The sequence below is a fragment of the Equus asinus genome, chromosome 22 (assembly GCF_041296235.1).
Source record: "Equus asinus isolate D_3611 breed Donkey chromosome 22, EquAss-T2T_v2, whole genome shotgun sequence".
NCBI classification, from domain to species: Eukaryota; Metazoa; Chordata; class Mammalia; order Perissodactyla; family Equidae; genus Equus; species Equus asinus.
In genome coordinates this window covers 36099556-36112772 of record NC_091811.1, presented here as the reverse complement: position 1 = coordinate 36112772, position 13217 = coordinate 36099556, and the positions used below count along the sequence as shown (strand labels likewise).

General features: G+C 39.4%; 1 protein-coding gene across 3 annotated transcripts in view; it reads left to right on the top strand.

Moving 5' to 3' along the window:
* ITPR2 (inositol 1,4,5-trisphosphate receptor type 2) overlaps positions 1 to 13217 on the top strand; it is a 465227-nt gene that overhangs the window by 393028 nt on the left and 58982 nt on the right. For all 3 annotated transcript variants that reach the window (XM_070494990.1, XM_070494989.1, XM_070494991.1), the window contains 2 exons: positions 9841 to 9971; positions 11024 to 11189. In XM_070494990.1, the coding sequence (XP_070351091.1) occupies positions 9841 to 9971; positions 11024 to 11189 (297 nt within the window). The remainder of the gene's footprint in view (positions 1 to 9840; positions 9972 to 11023; positions 11190 to 13217) is intronic.

Here is a 13217-nt window from a genome sequence, read left to right as displayed (position 1 = left end):
TCCAAAGGAGCAAATGGAACCATGCATATAAAAATAATTTTTTAAACTCTGAATTGTTCTCTTAGGATGTGGCAGTAGTTTGGAAACTATGGCATGTGTGAAATTTAATGAACTGTATAAGGAATTAGTGATCTGTTTCCAGAAGCAGCAAAGATTTAGAGAGTATGTGTCTTTAAATATATCAAGAGTTTTATATATAAAAAAGGAGTGGATTTAGTCTGTGTTATGTCTACAAAGGGAAAAACTGGACTCAGGGAAGAAATGGTTAAGCACCTTACGCTTAAATGTAAGGATGAACTTCCCCACTTCCATCTGGGGGGACATTGTTTGGTCATAATGATAGGGCTTTCTTTCCTAAGTTGCCTTTTTTCCTTGAGATGTTGGACTGTTGCTTGGGGGAAAATGGATTGTCCCTTCTACTAACTAAGTGTTTCATGCTTTATGACCTAAAGGGAGAATTAAACACATGAATACATTCCATCCCAATGTCACAGCAGCTATAGGCACTGTGAGCAGTTGCCATCAGGACTGCTTTTCTCACCTACCTCCTGGGTACTCAGTCAAGGCTCACAATGAAGCAGCTCACTCTTCACTTGTTTAGCTTTGCCGTACTCTATAGTTTCTAAAATCCTGTTACGTGCATCCTCCAGTTTAAACACCTTCACTTTATTCAGGCCCCTTCACACATTATAGCGGTGATTCCTTGATGTAACTCTCTAGGGCAAGAAGCTGAGTGGTGCTATCTTATTTTGGATGGTGGAATTTGGAATCACACCACACTCTTGACCCATATTTGGCTGACTCGGCTGAAATGCCGTTCTTCTCTGGTTCAGCTGTCAAGCCATAAATGCCTATCCCGTACTCATGTAACTGAGAGTTTGGAACTTCAAGTATAAAAACGATGCATTTATGGCTATATATTTCTGCCAAGCCACAAACCAAGGCCATCCCAGTTTGTCCTGTGAATAGTTAGGAGTTTTTTGACCAGATAATCTCTAGGTGTCAGATCCCTTCCAGTTCTCATGTGCCATGAGGCTCATGCTCTCTTTATGGATCCCGATGCTGTTAAGCAATATATTTATTCTCTCTCATGTCATCCTCAAGTTTGATAAGCTCTGGGACAGGGATTGGCAAACTTTGACCCATTGGGAAACCTGAATTGCTGCCTGTTTTTGTCCAGCCCTCAGTCTAACAATGGTTGTAACTTTTTTTGTTTTTTTTTCCTTTAAAGAAAAAGATGCAATGGAAACTGTATGTGACCCACAAAGCCTAAAATATTTGCCATCTGGCTGTTTACAGAAAACAATTTCCCAACCTCTGCTCTAGAAGATTTTCATTACAGGTGCCAGAAATGTTGCAGAGGACACTGCTAAGGACAGAGTCCTTTGGCACGCTACTGGAAACATACTTTCATAGGGATGTGGTCATGTTTGTGCAACTCTTCAGCCATATAGAACTGTGTCTTAAATAAACTATCATCCAGACCGTGTTTCTCCATCTTTTTTCAAAAAAATATCATAAGACACCTCAAAGCCTCCCTACCAAAGCCCAGACACATAATGTCTGCCACATCCCCCATCTGAGGCGAATCTGGACCCCTACTGGCTTCTCTTGATCCTGACTCCTTCCCACACTGTCCCTTTAATGATCCACTTTATTTTGTCTTGGGGATCTGCATCAATCTCATTTGTCAGCAGCTCGCAGCCCGGCACAATCTCAAATTCAAGTCTACAGATGCTCCTCTCCTTTATCATTATGCATGATTTTTTAAAAGCGCAGAAAGCTATTTTGAAAACTTGGATATAGTTTAGGTAGCTGGGTAAAATTCAATCGTTCTTAGGATCTTTTGGCCGCCTTGAACTTCAGTTTACTGTCACCAGCACCTGTTATCTCCTTTTCAATTCAACATGCTATCTCCTTAACAAAGTATGAAAAATAATATATTAAAAATTTACATTCTTGTTAGCACAAATATTTTAACAACATGCGCAAGTATAGTAACCCTATTTGTGGCTTGCTCTTCTATCTCTGAATATTACTTGACAATTATTTCCTTTATTTTAAAGCAGATATATTTTAAGCGTAGTCTGATTTTATGAACAAAATATTGCTTTGCCAGTGAGCCAACAACAAGGCTAGTGTTCCTCCTGCCAGAGTCCACAAGGATGGCTGACCCAAGAGGTCCAGCCCAGCAGCTAAAATAGTGGTGCTCATCCACAGCATGGTATCCAGAAGCTCCTAAGGCACAGGGCGATAACTGCCAGAGCCCACTCTCCTAGAGGGAGATCTTCCAGGTTTATACATAGTGTGAGCTGTTGGCTGCCCAGCTCTGTGCAGTTCTGTAAGTTTTGGGCTGTCTACCATTCCCCAGGCATTGCTGTTGATGCTCAGCCAAGTATTCTACTGTAATTGTTTGATATGGTATTACTAATTGTGACGTTTTGATCTTAACATTGAAAAAAATAAAATGAATATTTTTGTAAGACAGGAAATTAGTTAAGTCAACTCAGTATAATTGCCTGATGATGATATTAATAATTATAAAAATCTTGTGTATTCACTTATTCATTCGTACAGCAATACCTATTGAGCTTCTGCTATGGACCAGCCACCATGATAGGTGTTCAGGTTTGTTTGAATGTAGAAACATGATCCTGGTCCTTAATGGAACTTACAAAACAGTGAAGGAAGCATAAAAAGTAAGAAAATATGGCGAGTACTACAAATAGTGCTATGATGGGTAATCACAAGAGAGCCTGGCTGTGGAGAGATTCAACAGAGAGGCCTTTCTGAGGAGGGGTTATTTAAATTGAGGCTTGGAGGATGAGAAGGAGCCAGGCAGACCAAGAGGAAGGAGAAATGCATTCTGGGTACAGGGACCAGCATGAGTGATGGCCCTGAGGCATGTTCCAGGATAGATAGATGCTGCTGATTATCCTCATAATATAGGTAAAAATACTGAAGGACAACGACTTTAAGTAAGATCACACCAATCTCGATCTCTGATTCCAAGGCCTGTGCTTTAACCTTCTAAGTAGTATTACCTCCTAATTAAAGGATTAATCTCTATAAATTCTTTCTTCCTTAACCAAAATGAAGAGATTGTTAAAATCCTGCCTATCATATTGCCGTTCCCCAAGAATGCTTGGATAGATTTTCTTTATGCATGTTGTCTTCTAAAGGCAATTGCTTAAATATAAATATTTTCTGTTACATATTTATCAACTGGAGTTGACTCCCTCCTTGCTACTCTCATCCCCAGGGACATCTGGCAATGCCTGGAGGCATTTTTGGTTGTCACAACTCTGGGAGAAGTGCTACTGGCATCTAGTGAGTAGAGTCCAGGAATGCCTCTAAACATCCTACAGTGCACAGGACAGCCCTCCAAACACAGAATTATCTAGGCTAAAATGTCAATAGTGTTGAGGTTGAGAAACCCTGTTATATTCTGAAGTCTGTTTGGATAGTGGTTTATAACTCTGAATATAGCAAACCGCCCTCATCTGCGATTTTGCTTTCCACAGTTTCAGATACCTACACTCAACTGTGGTCTGAAAATATTAAATGGAAAATTCCAGAAATAAACAACTCATAAGTCTTAAATTGCCATCATTCTGAGTAGCGTGATGACATCTCGTGCCATCCTGGTCCATCCCTCCTGGGATGTGAATCATCCCTTTGCCTGCGTATCCACGCTGTATATGCCACCATTAGCCTGTTAGCCAGGAAAAAACATAGTATGTAGTATAGTGTTCAGTACTATCTGCAGTTCCAGGCATCCACTGGGGGTCTTAGAATGTATGTATCTCCCATGGCTAAGGGGGAACTACTGTACAAACTCATGAAAGACTTCCCATAAAAGCCCCTACAACCTGTTGCTCACCTAACATTTTACACAAAGGACATAATTTCCCTTTTCTCTATGGACAAATAGGGACAGTTGTTCCAAGTGTATTAGCCCAAGGGCAAACTCTCCATTTTTAGGCTCCATTTGAGCTGGGAGTTGTGGAGAGGCAGGTATGATTTTGCAGAGAAAGCTCCCAGAGTAGGGAGAAAAGGATAGTGTAGGAATTTCAGCACTGGAGTTGTGACAGAGACACCATTGGGAGCCAGAAGTGCTGGCAATAGCTTTTCACAATCAGGGATCATTCCTAAATCAATATTAAAAACTACAGCATGCTTATGTTAATCTACTCTTTCTTCTCTGCCCTTTTTACATTTGACGTGGTGAGGGATAAAATTCATCTGATTGAAAATTCTGTGGATTTGATCTTCTAGCCTTGGCCACCTTTAAATTTTGACCACATGTATTTAACTGCAAAAGCAGAGTGAAAGCTAGGACCTGGCGTTTATTGTACTGCTGCTGCTGTGTCACTTAGATTTAAAAATAACTTTTCTATTTCTAAGACCGGGATTAAATTTTAATTTGCAAACCCTAGTGTGCATTTGTGATGGGCTTGGTTTGTTACCTTGTGGACAGCAGGTCCACAATACAAAAGACCCAGACATACACAGTAGCATAATAACAAGCCTTGTGGTGGTTGGGAGCGGCCTGTTCCCAAGGACACTCCAGTGGATGCGGGTAGGGTCATTGTCCCAGCCACAGCACATTTGCTCAGTAACTGGCAGCCAACTGTGGTTGAAAACAAAAAAAGGCACTATTATTTCATTTGCTGCAGACCTCCGTGACTTCCTAGACAAAAATATTCACTTAAAAAAAACCCAAAAACTCCAAAGTGGATTTTCTAGAAAGATAAGGCCTTTTTGAGGCAATTTACAAAATATAGCGTGGTTATTTTCTAAGTAAAAATCATTTGAATGTCTAGAAAAAGGAGGAAGTTCACAGATGTCTAACATTTATGAGTAATTCGAGTTTAATATGTTTTGGTATTTTGCTTTAACAAAAAAGATTGATGAATACCCAAAACAGATCAGCCCTAATGGCACTCTACATTTTGGCTTCCTACTGAGTGCCCAGGGTTTTAAATTTTTTCCCTAGTTAAAATTTTTTTAATTGGCATTTCCATAATGAATTGATTAAGTTAAAGTTTAAGACTAACAAACGAGAGGTTTTCAACTGCACTCAGAATTTCAAATGTATCTCAATGACAATCTATTGCTTTCTAAGAAACCATTAAAAATGAGTAATTTAATTATTAAAGCAGAAAAAAAAAGCATTATTAAATACTCTTATTCAAGCAGGTCCTGTATTAAAAACAAAACATAGACTAAAACCTCAGATCGGGGGAAATATTTCAGAGCCAACAGGATCTATTTTTATTCCTTTCCTCCTATGAAACATTTTATTTCTATTATGAATTAAGAAAAAAAATACTTTTTTACCAGTATTCAAGTGAAAATGAGGATATTTTAACCTTGTGTTTTAAAGTATAGAATTTGTTGATTATGTTAAAACTGTAACTTTACATAACATTTAACAGCCACCTATCAGTATGGTAATTATGAGACCTAGAATTTATTTTGCCCTCTGTGCTAAGCAGTGTTCTAAGTTCCTTACATGTATATATCTAGTTTTTTTAACTGTCTCCACGTTAAAAGTCTGTTTCCACTAATTCTTTCCTTTTGCATGTGAACAGTCATGCTCTCTCACTTTTTTAATAACTATCTCCATTTTCATCATTACCTTCTTGCCACCATTAGCTAGACCATTGTTCTTACATCTGAAATCTTTTCCTTACTCTCATCTATTCCTACAAACACTCTTAGGTCCTAATTAAACCTTCCTCTGCATTCTGTTATCCCCTCCAAACTAATATCCTATCAATTTCCTTCCTTGCAGCACCAATTTTTTCTAGAAAACAATTCGCCTACACTCCCTCCTTCAGCTTCTGCATCAACTATCTTCTCTTTTACTATTTGCCATCTTCCTGTTGTTTCCTGATGACATAATTGTTAAATCCAGTGACCTTTTCTTGTTTCTCATCGCCTTTGACCCTTCTGTAAATTTGACGTTTTTTACACCTTCTTCATCTTAAATTATTTTCTTCCTTAATTTTGGATCACAGAACTCTCCCAGCTCTCTTGTCCTCTCTAGCTTTTAAAAATGTTTTCACATCTTCTTATCCTACAAACATAAAAATCATCTGAGATTCTTTCTTTGTCTTCATCAAAATACCTTACATCCAGTTCCTCCTTCTGAATTGTCTATTTCTGTGGTCTAATGGGACTATCTTTTCCCAAGTGACCTCTGCCTGGAAGCTTCGGTGTGATATTTAACACTGCCTTCCCCCTCTTGCCTAGAGTCCCGTGAGCTCCCATTCATTCATCCTTCCCATTCCCACTGGCGTTGCCCTGTTGAGTCTCGTAGCACATCATGCCTGAATTATTGCAGCTGCCTCCTAAGTGGTCTTTCTACCTCCGTTGTCTCCTCTTCAATTCCCCCACTATATCGCTGCCAGACTACTTGTCAGAAATCACTGCATTGAATATTTCTTCCCCTACCCCCAACTCAAGATTTCCACGGTCCTCCATTGCCTTCCAGGTAAAATCCAAACTCCCCAGAGCTTCACAGAGAGTTCCCAGCTTTCTCTCTCATTCCTATACATACTGGTTTATTTGCTGTGCAATATAAAAGTGAATCTTTTTTCTACCTCTGAGGCTCTCTGCTCATGCGATGTAAAATGCCTCTCTACTCCTCTTAGTCCATTGAATATTCAAGGCAAACCTGGAGTGTGCATTAATTAGAAGGACCCCCCTCTAATTGTCCATAGTATTAAGGATTCTCTCCCCATTCTAATCTCTTTGCTCTACTTCTGTGGCTTTTGTCACATGTTAATTTGTCTTGTTATTTAAGTCCATGTTTTATGTCATATGATTTCACCAGCTAGGTGGTAAACCACCTTGCCGCTGTTTAAAGTTCTGCAGTGGCTCTCCATAGCTTTCAGGATAAAGTTTAAACTCTTCATCTTGGTGTATAAGTTGCTCCATAATCTGGTCCCTGCCTGCTTCACTTCTCACAGCTCCCACAGTTGTGTGCACACACCAAAGGCCCGGTCATTCCAATCCACCTGCAGTTCCCCCAAACATCCGTATGCTTTCATGCCTGTTTTCCTTTGCTCATCCCATTTTATCTGCCTGAAATGTCTTACTTCACTGATTTTACCAGCCAAGCATGCCCCCCTTTCAAGATTCAACTCAGATGCCCCCTCCTTCGGGATGCTATCCCTGATGCTTCAGCTCATGAAATGCACATCCATCCTGCCTCCGTGGTACTCTGTGAGACTGCACCGCCTTTGTTCATCTGCCGTTGTTCATCTGTTGTTCATTTCCTAGGGCACTCTAAGTTTCCTAGGTGCTGTGATACTTTCATCTTTCCATCTGTATTCCTCGCGCCTAGCCCAAGAGCTGTTGAGGTAGTGAAACCAGGCAGATTTGGCATGAGGAAGGCCAGCTGGTTATGCAGGTAGGTCTCCACAAGGTGTCATTTACTTAGGTGAATTTATCATGATCAGGGCCTGGCTTTCAGCCTGAAGGGCCGAGAACTTGGCTTAACATATTGCAAGCATCTCACAGAGGTAGACCCTTATTGACTGAGCTCATAGAGGCTACTCTATAAAACCAGCATGCCCATGCACTAGTATGGGCTGGCTTGACTGGACTCTTGCTGGGCTTGACCTGACTTGGGTGTTCTCCCCGTTTTACTGTCATGCAGAAAGCCACTTCTCTCGCTATATATTTGCAGCCAATCTATTTTATTTCACAATGGCTAATCACGTGAATTGTATGTGGCTTTTACTAGCTCACCTGTTAAAGAACAAACAACCTCATTTCTAGATTCTTGGAGACGCACAGGAGCACTTTCCTATAGCTTCTATGTACAGATGAATCTAGCACTTAATAAGTTTTTAGTAAACATTTGTGTGACATGACCAGGTGGTTGCTGATTGAATAAATAAATGCAGATCCTGCCACTAGATGTAAGATTGCTTTGATTGAAAGTCTAACCGTGGCAAAGTAGCATATAGACATAGTGTACATGACCTCATTACTGGAAAGCCATATTTCTCTTTAAATATTCCTTTAACTCTCTTACGCATTTCTAACTATTTTTCTTCATTTTCCTCCCGGCCGTCACATTAGAACCCACCACCAGGTGCTGGGGGCCTGACTAGCGCGTCACAGACTGGTCTTTCCCATCCTTTCTCTGCCTACCTTGTCGCTTCTGCTGCTCTAACTGCTGCCACCACAAGCCTTGTGTCTTTTCCTTATATCTCCTTCCTCCAAAAGCAGTTTTATTTCTTCTGCTTTCTGAATCACATGTGCCTGGGGCTCACCCCTCAGGTAAGTGGCCCAGCACAGACTGCCGATAGCTTTGATGCTGCATTTGATGCTGGCGCATCTCTGACTTCAGCCCTCCTCTCGGAAGTGTGATGTTTTAAAAGAAACTGCTCTGAATAAAGTGAAAATATCAGGCTCCCTTATCCATGTGATGTTAAAATAAAGTCAACTCACAAGAGGAAAATCAGCCTTTTCATAACAAAATACCAAACAGGCCATTGGTCATGGATCATGTAGACAAAATTAGACTGATTCTTTTTTTTCCCTGGGTGGTGGTGGTTTTTACACTTCTGCCTTGACATGCAGAGTGAGGCTACACAATTCCAAAATTCAGTGCCACTATGATCCTTTAACCTTGTAACAACAAGAAAAATACTTTTCTGTTCACTTATCAGTGTTGGGAAATCCTGATTCTGATATCCATTTTAGTATAAACTTTTCATTATTTTAATTGACTGTGAAATTATTACAAAATTTGGTAACTTTATACTTAAAGTAACATTAGGAATATTTCTGTCACATTTGATTTTTTTTCTCTCTCCCAATTTCTCCCTAAATATTTTCAGATAAATACGTTCAGATAAAATAAATTGTTCACATAAATACATTGTGTTTCTTACCTGTAGTTCCATACCGGTCATTAAGAAAGCTTGGACAGGTGGTCAGCCTGGTAGTGTAGTGGTTAATTTCACGTACTCTGCATTGGTGGCCCAGGGTTCACGGGTTTGGATCCTGGGTGCAGACCTACACACCACACATCAAACTATGCTGTAGCGGCATCCCACATAAAAAATGGAGGAAAGATTGGCACAGATGTTAGCTCAGCAGCAATCTTCCTCAAGCAAAAAGAAGAAGATTGACAACAGTTGTTACCTCAGGGCCAATCTTCCTCACCAAAAAGAAAAGAAAAAAAAGAAAAGAAAAGAAAAGCACACACGCTTAGACATTGACCAAAATAATGAAATAATATCTGCCCTGATTTGTAAGCACCTACTTTGTGTATGCCAATCTCTATGCAAAGTGTCTTACATACCTTAAATATAATCCTTAAATAACCCTCTGAAGAGTTTAATCCTTAAAAAAAACCTCCCCATTTTACAGATGAGGGCACAGTAGTTAAGTAACTTGCCCAAATCCTAGTACTGCAACAGAGTAGAGTTTTAAGCTGGTCCCAGCTAGCTTCCTTGTGGATGCTCTACCCCCTGCAACATGTTTGCTTCCTGGGCGAGTTGATTGTGTTTTCAGGAGGTCTTACCCCAATCTCCCTGCACCACAACAGCACACAGTGAATATTAGCTTTCTTATATTTTGTCCTTTTCACTCTGTCATTTCCACCAATGCAAGGAAAAGTTATAGCAGGATCTTATATGTGTGGCTATATCAGTCTGTGTCAGTCATGTGCTGCCACATGTAAAATAGATGTTATTTGACTTCAAAAAATTGTCATGGCACAGTTCTGAAGAAATCAATCTTTGGAAGTAGATAAGAGTGTATTTTAAAAACATGCGTTTGCTGCACTGTTTAATTTGTGTGTTTTTATAGCTGATGAAGAGTATGAAGACGGAATTGAAAGGACATGTGACACTCTCCTTATGTGCATTGTCACGGTCCTGAATCAGGGCCTCAGGAACGGCGGTGGTGTGGGAGACGTGCTGAGAAGGCCATCGAAAGATGTAAGCTGGAGAAAAAGTACTTTTTCAAAGAAGCACATAATCATTTTTTAATGTTTCTTAACAGCATTTACAATGTGTTTTTTGTTTTCAGGTACTATATTGTGTTGTTTGCTTTAAAAGTATGACAGTGACCGTTAAAACCAATTAATGGTACACTAGGAGTACGTAGAAATGGCTAATGTGCTAAAAATCTATGTATGTTAGTAGGGTTATGAAATTTTCCTAAGTTTGAACTGTGTATTGTATTATAGCAACAAAATCAGGACTACAGACTTCATAGAGGAATTGACTGTTATATCAACGACAGAAACTAGGCTGCCTCTTGTCTGTCAGGTTTCTCAGGCATGAAGGTTTACTCTTTGCCTCTGAAGAGGAATAGCCTTTGTTATTTATCCTTGAATATAAAATTTGAACATATTCTAATAAGATTTCATATATTAAAATAGCAAGGCCAAAAAAATTCTCATTAGCTGCAAAATCTCAGGTGCCAGGCTGGGAGCTTGAAAAATCTCGGTTCTTCATCAGGCCAGCTCCATCATGTCGTCAGTTCATCTAATATTTCCTCATCTATAAAAAAGCTAAACTACGTGATCTCTAATGCATATTATAACAGTGTTCATCAAATAGAAATAGCTTTAACTGTGTGTACTTGACTCTGAGCCTAAGAACAAAACCTGCTCCAGAAATTGACATATCATTAGGTCCTCTTCAACTCTCTAATCTCTGACTTTAGAATTGGTATTTGTCTATCTTTTGTGCAGCTTCTGGGATAAGGGCCCACTGCACCAAAATACATTTAGCAGAATGACATGGTAAAGTGGTTTTTAATAAAAGGTAAGTCCCTCCATTTTGGGGGGTGGGTTGCATAAGTCACCCACTTAAAGAAAACAAAGAGAGAAAGTGGATCTTAGTTTTCCAACTTCACGTACTGTTTATGTTCATTCAGCAAACATTTATTGAATATCTTTTCTGTGCTCGATGATATGCTAAATCAACATGGCTTGAAATTGCATGTGCAGGTATATATTATATATTTTTAATTTTCATTTCAGGAACCCTTGTTTGCTGCCCGAGTGGTCTATGACCTTCTTTTTTATTTCATTGTTATCATTATCGTTCTTAACTTGATCTTTGGTGTTATCATTGATACTTTTGCTGATCTCAGAAGTGAAAAACAGAAAAAGGAAGAAATTCTAAAGACAACTTGCTTCATCTGTGGTAAGTGTTCCCAAGATACTAAAATAATAGATGAAAAAACTGCCCAGGAGGAAGGAGGGGCTAGAATGATTTTTATTTGTCATGCTTTGGGAAAAATTATTTCAAAATGAAAGCTGGACAAAATTCAGATTATGTAACTGAGCATTGGACTGAGATTCTCTGTTCCATAAATAGGCAGAAGAATTACATCCCAGAGCTATCTTGTCGTTATTTCTGCAGTTTGTATGATTCTCTGACTATAGAATGTGTTGCAAAATGCCATAAGGTTCCACCAACTGGCAAACAGATTTTTAATCACAGTAACATATTGATTAAACAACAGAATGATTTTTATTTTATTTTGCTAGATTCTGAATTCACACATGATTTTTCCAGCAGCTTGAACTTCTACTTACTGAAACACTATGTTTTGGGTTCTGAGCTGTGCTTTCTCTCCGTTTGTACACTACCCTCACCCCACCACCACCACACTGTCCTCCTCTTGTCCTATCTTAGCTCCCTCAGGTCCACCTAACCTTCTCTTTGCCCTTGACATTCCCTTTTCTCTACCCTCTTCTGCATAAACCTCTGCCCTTTGTGGCTTTAGTTGTCTCTCTAGGTGGCCTAGTCACCCTAGAATCCATCCCCCTCCTTAACTAATCACTGACTCCAGGTTACATTCACCATCTATTTTTCCATGTTGGGCTGAAGAATCTTCTAGTAAAAGTCATAAAACAAGCATAAGGGCTTTACTACAGCATTATTCTATATAACCCAAATTGGGCCCTCAATAAATCCCATTCCCTCCTTGATTCACTTTTTGTCAACTGTCTCATTCCCCTCAATGGCTCTTCCAAATCTTTCTATCATTCCTCCAATAGTCGGAGGTGTACCAAGTAATAACCTGTAATAATGAGCTGTATTCCAAGGAAGAAAACATGAATTAGACATGCCCTTCTTCAGGGTGTATAGAAATCTGTTGCAGAATACAAATACAATAAATATCATTGCTATCTAATGTGTTAAGGAAAATGACAGAGAAGTTCACAGGCTGATATGGGGGCAGGAGAGAGTCAGGAAAGTCTTGCTAGAGGACATGGTGATGGAGCTGATGGTAAAAGAGGGAAGAGAGGTAGCTATATCAAAGTGGCTAGAAGCAGAGTGGCCAGCATAAGGAAAGGCATGGAGGGAAGAACAGCCCAGGAGAGTCTTCTGTTACTGTAACCAGCTCAGTGATGTTGGAGCATAAATTTCAGAGGAGGACATGCCAAGAGAAGAGGTTGGCCAGATGATATGTGGTCTTCTATATTAAAAAGCTTGGGCTATGTCCTGTAGACTTATAGAACATGGTGAAGCATTAAAGAATTTTAAGTGGAGGAGGAAAGAGTCTAATTTTTCTTTTAGAGCACTATGGCAGCTATGGGAGGTTGTTCTTCAGAGGACAATACTGGAGGCACAGTAATCAGGTAGGAGGTTATTACTATAGTCCACGTGAAAGGTAATGAAACTTTGATCCAGGAAAGGTAGGATGACAGTATTAAGGGTAGAGGGCAGAGTCTTGAATTATTTAGAAAATAATAAGTGTTGATGAGAATGTGGGAAAAAGGGAACTCTTGTGCACTGTTGGTGGGAATGTAAATTGGTGCAGCCACTGTGGAAGACAGTATGGAGGTTCCTTGAAAAATTAAAAATAGAACTCCTATACAATCCAGCAATTCTACTTCTGGGTATTTACCCAAAGAAAACAAAAACACTAATTTGAAAAGATACATGCACCCCTATGTTCATTGCAGCATTATTTACAATAGCCAAGACATGGAAGCAACTTAAGTATCCATTGATAGATGAATGAATAAAGATGTGGTGTATATATATAAATACACACACATATGTAGAAATATTACTCATCCATAAAAAAGAATGAAATGTTGCCATTTGCAACAACATGGATGGACCTTGAGGACATTATGCTAAGTGAAATAGGTCAGACAAAGACAAATATTGTATGATTTCACTTATTTTGGAATCTAAAAACCGAAACAAATGAAT